General features: G+C 39.8%; 1 protein-coding gene, 1 long non-coding RNA gene and 1 pseudogene across 2 annotated transcripts in view; 1 reads left to right on the top strand and 2 right to left on the bottom strand.

Moving 5' to 3' along the window:
• The window catches only part of LOC138854618 (uncharacterized), a 225,688-nt gene that overhangs the window by 25,965 nt on the left and 181,502 nt on the right, over nucleotides 1–18,221 (top strand). The gene's annotated exons all lie outside the window — the stretch shown is intronic.
• The window catches only part of LOC138854617 (cytochrome c oxidase subunit 2-like), a 222,773-nt pseudogene that overhangs the window by 34,269 nt on the left and 170,283 nt on the right, over nucleotides 1–18,221 (bottom strand).
• The window catches only part of LOC138854612 (organic cation transporter protein-like), a 154,214-nt gene that overhangs the window by 86,189 nt on the left and 49,804 nt on the right, over nucleotides 1–18,221 (bottom strand). The window contains exon 4 of the mRNA XM_070098815.1: nucleotides 7,950–8,101. Within this exon, the coding sequence (XP_069954916.1) occupies nucleotides 7,950–8,101 (152 nt within the window). The remainder of the gene's footprint in view (nucleotides 1–7,949; nucleotides 8,102–18,221) is intronic.

The raw sequence follows: 18,221 nt of genomic DNA, 5'->3' as shown, positions 1-18,221 counted from the left end.
TGAATATAATGCAGAGAATTCGTAGTTTGGAAGTTAGGAGGAGGTGCGGGATTACCAAAACTGTTGTCCACAGGGCTGAGGAAGGGTTGTTGAGGTGGTTCGGACATGTAGAGAGAATGGAGCGAAACAGAATGACTTCAAGAGTGTATCAGTCTGTAGTGGAAGGAAGGCGGGGTAGGGGTCGGCCTAGGAAAGGTTGGAGGGAGGGGGTAAAGGAGGTTTTGTGTGCGAGGGGCTTGGACTTCCAGCAGGCATGCGTGAGCGTGTTTGATAGGAGTGAATGGAGACAAATGGTTTTTAATACTTGACGTGCTGTTGGAGTGTGAGCAAAGTAACATTTATGAAGGGGTTCAGGGAAACCGGCAGGCCGGACTTGAGTCCTGGAGATGGGAAGTACAGTGCCTGCACTCTGAAGGAGGGGTGTTAATGTTGCAGTTTAAAAACTGTAGTGTAAAGCACCCTTCTGGCAAGACAGTGATGGGGTGAATGATGGTTAAAGTTTTTCTTTTTCGGGCCACCCTGCCTTGGTGGGAATCGGCCAGTGTGATAATAATAATAAAAAATAATATATATATTTATTTATGTATATATATATATATATATATATATATATATATATATATATATATATATATATATATATATATATATATACATATATATATATATATATATATATAGATACATATATATATATATATATATATATATATATATATACATACATTATATATATATATACATACATATATATATATATATATATATATATATATATATATATATATATATATTTAGAATATATATATATATATATATATATATATATATATATATATATATATATATATATATCGGTTTCGGCGTTCAACAGGGCTGTGAAGCAGCTGCCCATGCAGCACGAGTATATATCAAAAACATGTCCTATGAAAAAGCCTTGGTCAAATTGGACTTTGCCAATGCTTTCAACTCAGTCAGAAGGGATGCTGCTCTCCAAGCAGTTTATAGAAACTTCCCTTCCCTTTATCCCTTCATAGAATCGTCTTATAGTGTGACTTCCAAACTATTGTTTGGGGACCATGAAATTGACTCGTGTGAGGGCGTGCAACAGGGGGACCCTCTCGCCCCCTTTCTGTTTTGTTTGGTCATCAAGGAAGTCACGGAGGCACTCTCCAGCGAGCTCAATATCTGGTTCCTGGACGACGGTACCCTGGCTGGCACAACAGAATCTCTCCTGGAGGACATCAGTAAAATTAAAGACATGGGAGAAAGCCTGGGCCTTTCTTTAAACCCCACCAAATGTGAAATAGTTTCTACCAATCAACAGTTGATCCAGAATATTAGTACCGTTTTACCAGGAGCACGAGCCATTGATCCAGCCAATAGCACTCTCCTCGGTGCTCCTCTTGGGTCCAATGCCATCGATCTGGTCCTAGGAAAAAAAGTCTCAGACCTCCGGACGATGGAAAGCAGGATGAAAGACATTGACACACACGATGCCTTCTACCTACTCACCAGGTGCCTGTCAACCCCAAAACTTACCTATTTTCTGAGATGCTCCCCAGCCTTCAGCAGTCCAAAACTCAAGGAATATGACTCTCTCCTGAAGGCCATGCTAGAGAGTGTATTGAATCTTTCCCTTGACGATGGACTGTGGTTGCAAGCCTCACTTCCGGTCAGGCTTGGAGGGCTAGGAGTACGCAGATCCTCCCAGATTGCTCTACCAGCTTTCCTATCCTCTTCCATTGCATCAAACGAGTTGATAAGACAAATTCTTCCTGACACCCTCAGTGACTCAGCAGGAATAGAAGACCCTAGCTATGTCAGTGCCATCACCGAATGGGAGACTCTTGCTGCTCCAGCACCAAACCCTAGTGCAGCACTGGCTCACAAACAGTCAAGCTGGGATAGCCCAATTGCTGAAAAGGTGCTTGCCAACATGCTCAGGGCTGCAACATCAGATAGGGAGATTGCCCGTCTCCAGGCTGTGAGTGCACCTCACTCCGGGGACTTCCTCCAAACAGTTCCCATATCGGCAATGGGAACGCGACTCGACCCTAAGACCCTCCGTATTGCAGTGGCTCTGCGCCTTGCTGCCCCAATTCACACAGAATATATGTGTATTTGCGGCGAAGTGCAAGCAGACCAATACGGTCTACATGGTCTTAACTGTTCCAAAACCAAGGGCTGGCATGCAAGACACAATGAGGTCAACGACATCATTAAGAGAACCCTTGCTACAGCTGGATGCCCTGCCGAGAGGGAGCCACAATCACTTGCAGCAAACAATACCCACAACCCAGCAAACCGCCCCGACGGGATCACCATCTATCCTTGGAAGAATGGCAAGCTCTTAGCATGGGACTATACCTGTGTGTCCACACTGGCTGACACCTATATCCATCACAGTGTGGGGCGACAGGGAGGAGCTGCTGACCACAGGGAGGAGTACAAGATCAGCAAGTACAGGGACATTAGCCAACAGTATCAATTTGTCCCAGTGGGATCAGAGACCTTGGGATCATGGGGAAAAAATGCCACACGTTTCCTTAAAGAATTGGGTTCCAGACTCATCGACACCACCAGGGACCCAAGGGCAGCCACTTTCATGTTCCAGCGCCTCAGCGTCGCCATCCAGAGGGGAAATGCTTGCTGCATACTTGGCTCATGTCCAGCCTCGGAGGAGCTGGAGGAAATTCATCATCTTTGATACATTGTGCCATTGTATTCATGTTTATGTTTTTTCTGTAAATGTATTTTGTTTATTAATAAATGTTCACATAGAATAAAAAATACATAGGGGGTGGTAGGAGAAGAAAATATTCAAACAGCTCCGGGGAGAACCTTGAGTTTTCTCTGAGGTACGTTTATTGTCTTCTCTGAGGATGAGGGTCCCCATTCCAGCTATAGAGGTGGTACTTCCCTATAAATATATATATATAAATATATATAAATATATATATATATAAATATATATATATATATATATAAATATATATATATAAATATATATATATAAATATATATATATAAATATATATATATAAATATATATATATATATATATATATATATATATATATATATATATATATATATATATATATATATATATATATATATATATATATATATATATATATATATATATATATATATATATATATATATATATATATATATATATATATATATATATATATATATATATATATATATATATATATATATATATATATATATATATATATATATATATATATATATATATATATATATATATATATATATATATATATATATATATATATATATATATATATATATATGTAGGGAGATACCACCTCTAGAACTGTCCTAGGGACCCTCATCCTCAGAGAAAAGAATAAACTTGCTTCAGGGAAAACTCAAGGTTCTCCGTGAAGCTGTTTGAGAATTTTCTCCTACCACCCCTTTATTTATAAGTATATATTTTATTTAAAGACAAAATGCATTGACAAAACATTCACAAAGATACAATAGAAAGTAAAACAACATAGATAACTCAGAGCTACATCTCGAATACTTTGTCCAGTTCCCCGGCGGTGGACCGCGTGCCCAGAATGCTGCAGGCATTTCCTCTCTGGATCACAACACGGAGTCTCTGAAAGAGGAAGCTGGTCGCCCTGTGGCCCTTGGTTTGTATGATGAGCTTTTTAACCAGCTCTTTGAGGAATTTTAGAGCACACTTGCCCCATGCTCCAAGGGTCTCCGACCCTGTTGGGATGAAGTTATAGCAAGGGGGAAGGTCTTCATATTTGCGGATCTTCTGGGTCTCCCTGTGGCTGGCAGCTCCACCCCGTTCCACTATGGAGTATGGCAAGTACATGTCTGCCAATGTGGTGGCACAGGTGGTGTAGCCCCAGGCAATCTGCTTTCCATCCTTCCAAGGTAGCATAGAGGCTCCATCAGGACGCTTTTGACTTCTGTCAGACCTCTGCACTTGGGATTCCCATTGAGCTGGGCAACGGGCTGTGGCGAGGCTTTTCTTTATGAAGTCATTGACCTCCTCATGCCTGGCATACTTCCCTTCTGCTGTGTGACACACGAGACCATGAAGTCTGAATTGATCAGCTGTCGCCCTGCCGCAAATACACCTATGTTCGGCGAGGATGGGGGCGGCTAGGCGAAGAGCAACACCAATCTGAATGGCCTGTGGGTCTAGTTGAGTGCCCAAGGAGGAATTGGGAACAGCTGACAGGAAATCTCCTGAGGGTGGTGCCTTCATTGCCAGGAGATGAGCTTTGTCCTTTCCTGAGGCATTGGAGAGCATTGTGTTGGTGGTTTTTTCCATGATCTGTTTGTCCCAGTGGGACTGTTTGTGTTCTTTGGGAGGAGCTGGTCTACTGGAGGAATCTGTAAGGGTGTCCCACCGAATCGCTGCTTCAGTAAACCTCGGGTCTTGAGTTCCTACCATGTCTCTCAAGCGTTCGGGGACAATCTTCTTGACTAATGCACTGGAAGCCAAACAAGAAGACAGAAAAGCAGGTAAAGCAACATGCAATGCTTTGCGCACCCCTATACCTCTCAGTCGCACTCGGAGGGTTGCCTGATCCCATTGCTGATCCTCTAGTGACAGGTTCAGTGCCTTCTTAAAGGTTGACCTCAGGTGTGCATCATATTCATCGAGTGTTGGGTTGTCAAAAGAGGGTGCACACCTCAGGAAGTAAGTGAGTCCTGGAATAGTAAGGCACCTTGTGAGGAGATACAGGGCATCATGGGCATCAAGATTGCTTATTCTCTCCTCCATTCTCATCAGGTCATTCAATTTGTCCTTGAGGACTGTGTCGATGGCCTGGTGACCCAGCGGTGCTCCCAAGATGGTACTGTTGGATGGAGTGGTAGTAGAGACTTCTGGGAGGATTCTTCACACAGCATTGATTATTTCCTGGTTTGCAATGATGATTTCACACTTGGAGGGATTGAGGATGAGTCTTCTCCCTGTGCTTTCACCAATGGTAAGTCCCCTACCAGGGACTCTTCAGTACCTGCCAGAGTGCCATCATCCAGGTACCAGATGTTGAGCTCACTGCATAGGCTGGAAGTTCTCTTACTGCCAAGCAGAAGAGAAGTGGAGTTAGTGGGTCACTCTGCTGAACACCTTCTGATGAGAGAATTTCATGTTCTCCAAACAAAAGAATTGAGGGTTTGCTGTAGCCGGCTGAAATGAAGGGGAAAAAACTGGGGAACCGATCCTGAACAGCTGGCAAGTCAGCATCTCTCTTCATCATATTAAAGGCATTTCTAAAATCAAGTTTGACTATGGCCTTGTCTTCTGGTAGGTCCTTGATGTAGGCCCTAGCTGCATGAGCTGCAGCTTCACTGCCTTGAGAGACCCCAAAGCCCAGTTGGTGTGGCTGGAGTAAACTGGCAGCTTCTAGGTGAATGTTTCTTACTGCTATTTTGGCAACGAGATGGCGAAGAGTGTTTCCAACCGCAATGGGTCTGATTCGCACTCAGTGAGGCTCCAAAAAAGAAAGGTTTAATTTCTTCTGGGATTCGCCCAGCCAGGCAGTTGTTGACGAAAGTTGTTAACTTGGTGAGAAGAATTAATGCAGATGCGCCGAGGTGCTGAGGTCGAATTCCAGTATAACCTCCTGCAGATCCTGCAGGAAATGACACAATCACCTTATAGACTTTCGATTCTGGCAAAATTAATTGTTCAGTGATGGGGTCTTCCTCAGGATTGTTGTTGATGGCTATGGTGTCCCTGGTTGAATGCTTGTCTCTTAGTGCTTGGGCTGTGGTCTCATCTTTGGGGGCTACAGTGTCGTCACTTGTAATTATTCGGATTGCTCCCACTGTGTTACCTTCTTCGATTTTTTTGCTAACCTGTGTGCAGATTTTCTCGTTTTCAGTGGGACTTTTTTTGGGTCTACCTCTGTGATTCCTGCGATGATGGGGCAGAGGGACACAATTCTCCATTCTTGGGTAGTTGCGCACTGCCTTGATAACTGACGTGGTTAGCAGTTTGCCTCGTCTCTCAGGAACTGCAAGACAGACATTGCCGAATAGGAGTAGGTTGTGCTATGCTTGGATGGTGCCTCGGGCTTCTAAGTTGGTGGAACCTCCATTCACCTGATTAAGAAGGTCTGTTAATTTCCCTGCTGCATATGGGCGAGCCGCTTTAGGGATGTGGCATAGGGTACTGCTAGCAGTGGATTTGAATGCCAACAGAAGGTTATTGCAGGTGAGGAGGTTGCCATTGGAATTATCATCTGCCTGTGGAGGCTGTGGGCTGCTCTCTGCTGGGGGCATATGTGATCCCACACACCCATTGTGTGCACGAATGTGGCCATCCCTGTTGCATGCTCGAAACTCTCCACACACCTGACATGTGCCTCGTCTTTCATTGTTGGGTGCACTGTTTCTCTGGCTTTGTGGCTGGCTGGCTTCATCATCTGCCATACCTCAAACTGTGTGGTAAGCCCAGGCTGAAGGGAAAATGGCGCATGGCACATACCGCATGTAGTTCATGGTGGTGGTGGGGGGAGGAGAGGGGTCTCCCCTCCTTATGGTGGGCAGTGGAGGAAAGGGAGGAGTGGAAGATGTGTGATGAGGCGGAGTAGGGCACTCACACCCTCCCAGGACAAGTCACTATACACCACAATGCTCTGTGCACCTGTTACTATACACCACTATGCTCTGTGCACAGCTCCCATTATAAACGACACGCCTCTATACACTACGTATGCTATGCGCATACCATGCACATACTACGCACTATACACTATATACACTATACACACGGTGAACAAACACTCCATTGTTTTAACACGAACACACGGTGTATGCGCGCCTGTTTGGGGAAGGGGGAAGGGGGGGGGGACAGTTTTACCCCACAACCTCCGCCTCCTCCTCCTCCATGAGGCCTCCCCTCACCGACCTCTCCTACCCATGGTGACCGTTATGTTCCCTCACTGAATTCACATACACAACACTTTTATTGATTCTGAAGGAGGAGACGAAATGCAGAGTCTTCTGGCCCTTTCCAACACGAGCAGCAGGTAATAACACACCAGCCTGTTGATGATAATCCTGGTAGGTGTTCTTGATTGGACGATATTGTGCCAAAAACAAAGAGCAGGATGCCCACAGCCTCTCTCTGGCAGAGGTGCCATATATATATATATATATATATATATATATATATATATATATATATATATATATATATATATATATATATATGTGTGTGTGTGTGTGTGTGTGTGTGTGTGTGTGTGTGTGTGTGTATGTGTGTGTGTGTGTGTGTGTGTGTGTATGTCGTGCCGAACAGGCAGAACTTGCGATCTTGGCTTAAATAGCAACATTAACATTAATGAAAAAAATATATCTTTAAACGTATAAGAGAAAATTTTAGAAAGGACTTAATTTTAAGTGAGTTCTTGCTAATTGACCAGTTTATTTTGGGAGGTCTGCCATGGTCAGATGCCGCCAGTTTGTTAAATAAATTATAAGCGAGAAGTGGAAACTGTGTTGTTAGTTTAATATGTTTATTATGCACTCCATACCCATCCTGTGGGCGGTAGTCAACTGTGTTGTAAATAACATTAACTATGTTCATTCACTTTTTTATGACAGCAATAAATAAAAAAACTACATACAAAAGTTTGCATGTAAACAGCAGAATTCTATTGTTGAATACGAGAAATAACTTTAAATGCTACACCACAATAATATCTACTAAGTTATCATGATATGACTGATTTTATTTCATATTTTATTATTTGTTATTTTTTTACATAATTTTTCTTATAAATATCTCCTTAGCAATGAATACTTATTAAAGGAACAATTTTTTTTATTGGACACATAAGAAAGGCTCATGTGAATATTTACTAGGGACACATTAACCAAAGACAAAATTTTCAGTTCTCTGGTTTCATCTAGAAATTTTTTGTACTTACCAACAGAAAAACATGTTGAATGATCGCATCCTCGTAACAGGAGTTCTCAAGAGGTCAATAACAGTCTTCTTGATCTTTGCTTCTGGTCTAGATTCATTCACAAGTTCAATGTCATTGCTGGTTACTGACACAGTTCCATCAACAGGACGAGACTGACAAGAAATGCAAACGAGCGGTTAATTTAAATTTATTTTGCATCTCAAGAGAAGATTCATAAAGGGAGCAAGCAATGTTGTATCTGTATAATAAAAGGGCACAATTGTGTGATTGTAATGATGCACAATTAACCCGCACTTAAGAGATTGAAATGAATGACAGTGTTTCAGACTGACATATACCATTAACTAGTATGTCTAATTGAGTTTGATTTTGACGAGGAGGCAGCTAGTTTATTGTTATTCTTTATCCATATTGTGGAGGGTACACAAAAGGCTTAGAAACTATGTTCCAAAAGTGTGTACAGGAGTACATCTGGATTTATATCTACAGTTGACTTACCTGTTGAAAGCATATTTAGAATATTTTCTTAATATACCTGAAATTTTATATTAATTAATATAATATGTTGACATATCACACTGGTTATTATACAATCTCTATATTCCTTAATAAGTGGAAAATAAAGAACATAGTGTTCAAGATAGTCACCAATAGGCCCGGCCATATACTTTACATTACTGAGGCCTGTAGCCTGGTTCTGAAAGCTCTTCACACACTGAGGGTGCGGGTTCGATTCTCGGCCGGGTGATAACATTGGGCGTGTTTCCTTACACTGGTTGTCATGTTCACCCAACAGTAAAATGGGTACCTGGGTGTTAGTTGACTGGTGTGGGTCGCATCCTGGGTGTTAGTTGACTGGTGTGGGTCGCATCCTGACCTAATTTAACCGAAATGCTCTGCATAACAAGCTACCACCCCTCTCACCACCGCTCAGAGCCACACCACAATAATAACAAAAAACATGGCTGCCACCAGCCCATCCACCCCTCTCTTTTCCGGATTCAACCTACCAAGTAGTCTCTCAGGTATGACCAACGATCCAGATGCCCTAAAGACATGCATCTCCAACTTAGTTATTGAAAATATGAATCTTCGAGAGACGCTAACAAAACAAGACACCAGGATGACAACTCGAGAACAAAATCCTCAGTCTTGAACAAAAGTTATCAACACCAGGAATGACTAACTGTGACAAGACCATCCAAGCAGTCATAGATAGCCATACCCAACAAATAATATCTCTTAATACAAAGGTTGAAGAAGCAGTAAAAGACTGGAAGAACAACTTAGATAACCAGTTCAGTGACTACTTTGCTCTCCAAGAAGATAAAACTGAACAAGATAAACTATCGGACGCAGTAATAGTTAACAGTCCACTTTTTCCCAGTGATATGAACCAAACAAACAGTAAAGAAATTGCTCTGCAGATCATAAAGGACCAAACAAGTGTTATTGTACCAGAGTCTGAAATAAAGGAAGCCAGATAGGATCCCATGGTAGAAAAAGTGTTATGCTTAGATTCCACTCACATGACAGGAAAAAAGACTTAATTATTGCATCTATTAAAGTAAAGAAAGAGGTATACATAAACGAGTGTCTTACCAAAAAACGTCAGAACCTCCTGTATAGAGTCAGAAAACTTAAGCGGGAGAATAATGACACAATACACCAATGCTTCACACGGGATGGGAAAATTCTTGTTAGGAAAACAAATGTAGGTCAACTGTACACAATCACGAACGAGAATGATCTATCACGATTTCTCAGGGATACTAATCTTACAGAGAATAACTAAACAAAGTCCAACCTAAAAGCCTACGTAGTGTAGTGTACGTTTTGCTCCATTATTGTTCAAATTTCATAGTACAATCTCTTAGTAATTAAATAATCAACTACCTCATTATGTGATTTTACTAGTAAGCATAAGTCACCTTATGTAATTTTCTTATTTACTATTGTTTGCTTAAATATTAGCTGAATTGATACTTTCTCTGTCCATATTACAACCTAATACTTCTTTAAATACTTTTAATTGATATTACTTACTAAAATTAATAATTAATTACCATTTTTACTATCAGTACAATTTACTCTTAACATTTTTGACATCATTTAATAACCATTACTTGTCTAATTACCTTTACCTGTTTTAATACCACATTTACTATCTTAGAGTACTCTTAAATACCTTGTACTGCCAAATAACCTCTAGTATAACTACCAGTGCAATATTGAATCCAAATAACTGTTCTTAAAATTTAATACTTGAAATAAGCATTACTTTTTCACTTTATTTTTGCTAATTAATCTTTTTTTGTAATCATTATTACTTACTAAAATTTTATTAAACACCATATTTACTACCAGTCAATTTTACTTTTGTACATTAAACATTATTTTATACTTCCCATAACATTTTGTTGCCAAATTTTCAAGTTTGTATATTCCACTCAACCTTTATATTATCCTTTGTACCTGTGTACCTGTGTACCTGTGTACCTGTGTGCCTGTCTACCTGCGTACCTGTCTACCTGTGTACCTGTGTACCTGTCTACCTGCGTACCTGTGTACCTGTCTACCTGCATACCTGTGTACCTGTCTACCTGCATACCTATGTACCTGTGTACCTGTCTACCTGTGTACCTGCCTACCTGCGTACCTGTCTACCTGTCTACCTGTGTACTTGTGTATCTATCTACCTGCGTACCTGTGTGCCTGTGTACCTGTGTATCTACCTGCATACCTGTGTACCTGTGTACCAGTGTACCTGTGTACCTGTGTACCTGTCATTGCCATTGTTATTTTTTTACTTACTATTCTTTTGGTACTTTAATTGAGAATTTTATTTTGTCAATTAAAATTTAGTTATACTCTTGTTCTTGTTAACAACCTATATCAGACCCTAGTGCAATTGTTCTTGTTAACAACCTATATCAGACCCTAGTGCAATTGTTCTTGTTAACAACCTATATCAGACCCTAGTGCAATTGTTCTTGTTAACAACCTATATCAGACCCTAGTGCAATTGTTCTTGTTAACAACCTATATCAGACCCTAGTGCAATTGTTCTTGTTAACAACCTATATCAGACCCTAGTGCAATTGTTCTTGTTAACAACCTATAAGAACATAAGAACATAAGAAAGGAGGAACGCTGAAGGAGGCCTGCTGGCCCATACTAGGCAGGTCCTTTACAATTCATCCCACTAACAAAACATTTGCCCAACCCAATTTTCAATGCCACCCAAGAAATAAGCTCTGATGTGAAAGTCCCACTCAAATCCAACCCCTCCCACTCATGTACTTATCCAACCTAGATTTGAAACTACCCAAAGTCCCAGCCTCAATAACCCAACTAGGTAGACTGTTCCACTCATCAACTACCCTATTTCCAAACCAATACTTTCCTATGTCCTTTCTAAATCTAAACTTATCTAATTTGAATCCATTACTGCGGGTTCTCTCTTGGAGAGACATCCTCAAGACCTTGTTAATATCCCCTTTATTAATACCTATCTTCCACTTATACACTTCGATCAGGTCTCCCCTCATTCTTCATCTAACAAGTGAATGTAACTTAAGAGACTTCAATCTTTCTTCATAAGGAAGATTTCTAATGCTATGTATTAATTTAGTCATCCTACGCTGAATGTTTTCTAACGAATTTATGTCCATTTTGTAATACGGAGACCAGAACTGAGCTGCATAATCTAGGTGAGGCCTTACTAATGATGTATAAAGCTGCAGTATGACCTCTGGACTTCTGTTGCTTACACTTCTTGATATAAATCCCAGTAATCTATTTGCCTTATTACGTACGCTTAGGCATTGCTGTCTTGGTTTAAGGTTGCTGCTCACCATAACCCCCAAGTCCTTTTCGCAATCTGTATGGCTAAGTTCTACATCATTTAACTTATAAGTACTAGGGTTATGGGCACTCCCAAGCTTCGGAACCTTGCATTTATCTACATTGAACTGCATCTGCCACTTTTCTGACCAAGAATAGAGTTTGTTTAAATCCCCCTGAAGTTCCATAACATCTACGTTTGAATCAATTATCCTACCTATCTTTGTGTCATCGGCGAATTTGCTCATATCACTAGTAATTCCCTCATCAAGATCATTGATATATATTACAAACAACAACGGGCCCAAGACTGATCCCTGTGGAACGCCACTTGTTACAGATCCCCACTCGGACTTAACCCCATTTATGGACACTCTCTGCTTCCTGTCAGTGAGCCATGACTCGATCCACGAGAGCACTTTTCCCCCAATGCCATGAGCTGCCACTTTCTTTAACAGTCTATGGTGCGGAACTCTATCAAAAGCCTTGTTAGGTAAGACACATATGCAAGTTAGGTATCTTTATTTCGAAACGTTTCGCCTACACAGTAGGCTTCTTCAGTCGAGTACAGAAAAGTTGATAAAAGCAGAAGATACTTGAAGACGATGTAATCAGTCCATCACCCTTAAAGTTTTGAGGTGGTCAGTCCCTCAGTCTGGAGAAAAGCATTGTTCCATGGTATGAAACAATATGAAGATGAAGTGACAGGATGGAGCCTAATATAGCGCCAAGAGGTGAGACGTAGGTCACTAGGAGAGGTAAAAACTCAGATGTTGGGAGGACAGGTCCCTCTCAAATCCAGCCGTTCTCACTAGTAGAGGTTGTCGAAGTTGATTGTAGGTCTGTACCAAGATACCCTTGTGTTGCAGTGTCAGACAGATTGAACATTAAAATGGTATAAAATACCGACAGGTTGTTAGGTAAGACACATATGCAACAGTTAGGTATCTTTATTTCGAAACGTTTCGCCTACACAGTAGGCTTCTTCAGTCGAGTACAGAAAAGTTGATAGAAGCAGAAGATACTTGAAGACGATGAAATCAGTCCATCACCCTTAAAGTTTTGAGGTGGTCAGTCCCTCAGTCTGGAGAAGAGCATTGTTCCATGGTATGAAACAATATGAAGATGAAGTGACAGGATGGAGCCTAATATAGCGCCTAGAGGTGAGACGTAGGTCACTAGGAGAGGTAAAAACTCAGATGTTGGGAGGACAGGTCAGATTGAACATTAAAATGGTATAAAATACCGACAGGTTGTTAGGTAAGACACATATGCAACAGTTAGGTATCTTTATTTCGAAACGTTTCGCCTACACAGTAGGCTTCTTCAGTCGAGTACAGAAAAGTTGATAGAAGCAGTGAGAACGGCTGGATTTGAGAGGGACCTGTCCTCCCAACATCTGAGTTTTTACCTCTCCTAGTGACCTACGTCTCACCTCTTGGCGCTATATTAGGCTCCATCCTGTCACTTCATCTTCATATTGTTTCATACCATGGAACAATGCTCTTCTCCAGACTGAGGGACTGACCACCTCAAAACTTTAAGGGTGATGGACTGATTACATCGTCTTCAAGTATCTTCTGCTTCTCTCAACTTTTCTGTACTCGACTGAAGAAGCCTACTGTGTAGGCGAAACGTTTCGAAATAAAGATACCTAACTGTTGCATATGTGTCTTACCTAACAACCTGTCGGTATTTTATACCATTTTAATGTTCAATCAAAAGCCTTACTAAAATCTAAGTAAATAATATCAAATTCTTTATTGTGGTCAACAGCCTCAAAAGCTTTACTGAAGAAAGTTAATAAATTAGTTAGACAAGACCGGCCTGTTGTGAATCCATGCTGAGTATCATTAATCAAGCTATGCTTATCGAGATGGCTTCTTATAATCTCAGCTATAATTGACTCTAGTAATTTGCCTACAATTGAGGTCAGGCTTATTGGGCGGTAATTTGACGGTAACGACTTGTCCCCTGTTTTAAAAATAGGAATTACATTAGCCATCTTCCACATATAAGACACTACACCTGTTTGAAGAGATAAATTAAAAATATTAGTTAATGGTTCACAGAGTTCCATTTTGCATTCCTTAAGAACCCTTGAAAAAACCTCATCAGGGCCCGGCGACTTATTTTGCTTCAGTCTGTCTGTCTGCTTCACAACCATCTCACTAGTGACTGTGATGTTACATAATTTATCTTCTTCTAGCCCACTGTAAAAATTAATTACTGGAATATTGTTAGTGTCTTCCTGTGTAAAAACTGAGAGAAAATAATTATTTAAAATCAAGCACATTTCATTCTCTTTGTCAGTAAGGTGCCCATAGTTATTTTTAAGGGGACCTATCTTATCTCTAACTTTTGTTCTATAGACCTGGAAAAAACTTTTTGGGTTAGTTTTAGAATCCCTAGCAACTTTAATTTCATAGTCCCTTTTAGCTTTTCTTATCCCCATTTTAATGTCCCTTTTAATGTCAATATACTGATTCTTAAAATGACCCTCACTTCTTTTGATACGCCTATAAATTCCTTTCTTATGCCCTAGTAGATATTTGAGCCTATTATTCATCCATTTTGGGTCATTTCTATTTGATCTAATTTCTTTATATGGGATAAACGCTCTTTGAGCAGCATGTATAGTGTTCAGAAAACTGTCATATTGATAGATCTCTTCGTTACCCCAGTCAACAGATGATAAGTGTTCTCTAAGCCCATCGTAATCTGCTAAGAGAAAATCTGGGACTGTTACTGAGTTATCGCTACTATCATACTTCCATTCAATGCTAAATGTAATTGATTTGTGGTCGCTAGCACCCAGTTCCTCTGAAATTTCTAAATTATTAACAAGGGATTCATTGTTTGCAATAACTAAGTCAAGCAGGTTATTCCCCCTTGTAGGTTCTGTCACAAACTGCTTCAAAAAACAATCCTGAACTACTTCTAAGAAGTCGTATGATTCTAAATTCCCAGTCAAGAAATTCCAATCAACATGTCTAAAGTTAAAGTCACCTAGAATTACTACATTATCGTGCCTTGTGGCCTTAACAATTTCCTCCCATAGTAGTTTCCCTTGGTCCCTATCTAAGTTTGGGGGACGGTATATCACTCCTAAAATCAGTTTTTCATGCCCCTCTGAAAATTCTATCGAAACAGACTCTGTATGTGTTACTTCATAATTAATACCCGTTTTTATGCAACAGTTCAAGCGATCTCGGACATACAATGCCACCCCACCCCCCTTCCCAATACTTCTAACTTCACCCTAGTGCAATTGTTCTTGTTAACAACCTATATCAGACCCTAGTGCAATTGTTCTTGTTAACAACCTATATCAGACCCTAGTGCAATTGTTCTTGTTAACCTGTATCAGACCCTAGTGCAATTGTTCTTGTTAACAACCTATATTAGACTCTAGTGCAATTGTTCTTGTTAACCTATATCAGACCCTAGTGCAATTGTTCTTGTTAACAACCTATATCAGACCCTAGTGCAATTGTTCTTGTTAACAACCTATATCAGACCCTAGTGCAATTGTTCTTGTTAACAACCTATATCAGACCCTAGTGCAATTGTTCTTGTTAACAACCTATATCAGACCCTAGTGCAATTGTTCTTGTTAACAACCTATATCAGACCCTAGTGCAATTGTTCTTGTTAACCTATATCAGACCCTAGTGCAATTGTTCTTGTTAACCTATATCAGACCCTATTGCAATTGTTCTTGTTAACAACCTGTATCAGACCCTAGTGCAATTGTTCTTGTTAACAACGTATATCAGACCCTAGTGCAATTGTTCTTGTTAACCTATATCAGACCCTAGTGCAATTGTTCTTGTTAACAACCTATATCAGACCCTAGTGCAATTGTTCTTGTTAACAACCTATATCAGACCCTAGTGCAATTGTTCTTAACAACCTATATCAGACCCTAGTGCAATTGTTCTTAACAACCTATATCAGACCCTAGTGCAATTGTTCTTGTTAACAACCTATATCAGACCCAAGTGCAATTGTTCTTGTTAACAACCTATATCAGACCCTAGTGCAATTGTTCTTGTTAACAACCTATATCAGACCCTAGTGCAATTGTTCTTGTTAACAACCTATATCAGACCCTAGTGCAATTGTTCTTGTTAACAACCTGTATCAGACCCTAGTGCAATTGTTCTTGTTAACAACCTATATTAGACTCTAGTGCAATTGTTCTTGTTAACCTATATCAGACCCTAGTGCAATTGTTCTTGTTAACAACCTATATCAGACCCTAGTGCAATTGTTCTTGTTAACAACCTATATCAGACCCTAGTGCAATTGTTCTTGTTAACAACCTATATCAGACCCTAGTGCAATTGTTCTTGTTAACAACCTATATCAGACCCTAGTGCAATTGTTCTTGTTAACAACCTATATCAGACCCTAGTGCAATTGTTCTTGTTAACCTATATCAGACCCTAGTGCAATTGTTCTTGTTAACCTATATCAGACCCTATTGCAATTGTTCTTGTTAACAACCTATATCAGACCCTAGTGCAATTGTTCTTGTTAACCTATATCAGACCCTATTGCAATTGTTCTTGTTAACAACCTATATCAGACCCTAGTGCAATTGTTCTTGTTAACAATGTATATCAGACCCTAGTGCAATTGTTCTTGTTAACCTATATCAGACCCTAGTGCAATTGTTCTTGTTAACAACCTATATCAGACCCTAGTGCAATTGTTCTTGTTAACAACCTATATCAGACCCTAGTGCAATTGTTCTTAACAACCTATATCAGACCCTAGTGCAATTGTTCTTAACAACCTATATCAGACCCTAGTGCAATTGTTCTTGTTAACAACCTATATCAGACCCAAGTGCAATTGTTCTTGTTAACAACCTATATCAGACCCTAGTGCAATTGTTCTTGTTAACAACCTATATCAGACCCTAGTGCAATTGTTCTTGTTAACAACCTATATCAGAACCTAGTGCAATTGTTCTTGTTAACCTATATCAGACCCTAGTGCAATTGTTCTTGTTAACAACCTATATCAGACCCTAGTGCAATTGTTCTTGTTAACCTATATCAGACCCTAGTGCAATTGTTCTTGTTAACAACCTATATCAGACCCAAGTGCAATTGTTCTTGTTAACAACCTATATAAGACCCTAGTGCAATTGTTCTTGTTAACAACCTATATCAGACCCAAGTGCAATTGTTCTTGTTAACAACCTATATAAGACCCTAGTGCAATTGTTCTTGTTAACAACCTATATCAGACCCAAGTGCAATTCTTCTTGTTAACAACCTATATAAGACCCTAGTGCAATTGTTCTTGTTAACAACCTATATCAGACCCTAGTGCAATTGTTCTTGTTAACAACCTATATCAGACCCTAGTGCAATTGTTCTTGTTAACAACCTATATCAGACCCTAGTGCAATTGTTCTTGTTAACCTATATCAGACCCTAGTGCAATTGTTCTTGTTGACCTATATCAGACCATAGTGCAATTGTTCTTGTTAACAACCTATATCAGACCCTAGTGCAATTGTTCTTGTTAACAACGTATATCAGACCCTAGTGCAATTGTTCTTGTTAACAACCTATATCAGACCCTTGTGCAATTGTTCTTGTTAACAACGTATATCAGACCCTAGAGCAATTGTTCTTGTTAACAACCTATATCAGACCCTAGTGCAATTGTTCTTGTTAACAACCTATATCAGACCCTAGTGCAATTGTTCTTGTTAACAACCTATATCAGACCCTAGTGCAATTGTTCTTAACAACCTATATCAGACCCTAGTGCAATTGTTCTTAACAACCTATATCAGACCCAAGTGCAATTGTTCTTGTTAACAACCTATATCAGACCCTAGTGCAATTGTTCTTGTTAACAACCTATATCAGACCCTAGTGCAATTGTTCTTGTTAACAACCTATATCAGACCCTAGTGCAATTGTTCTTGTTAACAACCTATATCAGACCCTTGAGCAATTGTTCTTGGTAACAACCTATATCAGACCCTAGTGCAATTGTTCTTGTTAACAACCTATATCAGACCCTAGTGCAATTGTTCTTGTTAACAACCTATATCAGACCCTAGTGCAATTGTTCTTGTTAACCTATATCAGACCCTAGTGCAATTGTTCTTGTTAACAACCTATATCAGACCCTAGTGCAATTGTTCTTGTTAACCTATATCAGACCCTAGTGCAATTGTTCTTGTTAACAACCTATATCAGACCCTAGTGCAATTGTTCTTGTTAACAACCTATGTCAGACCCTAGTGCAATTGTTCTTGTTAACAACCTATATCAGACCCTAGTGCAATTGTTCTTGTTAACAACCTATATCAGACCCTAGTGCAAATGTTCTTGTTAACAACCTATATCAGACCCTAGTGCAATTGTTCTTGTTAACAACCTATATCAGACC

The sequence above is a fragment of the Cherax quadricarinatus genome, chromosome 64 (assembly GCF_038502225.1).
Source record: "Cherax quadricarinatus isolate ZL_2023a chromosome 64, ASM3850222v1, whole genome shotgun sequence".
Lineage (NCBI taxonomy): Eukaryota > Metazoa > Arthropoda > Malacostraca > Decapoda > Parastacidae > Cherax > Cherax quadricarinatus.
This window is presented reverse-complemented; position numbering and strand designations above follow the sequence as displayed.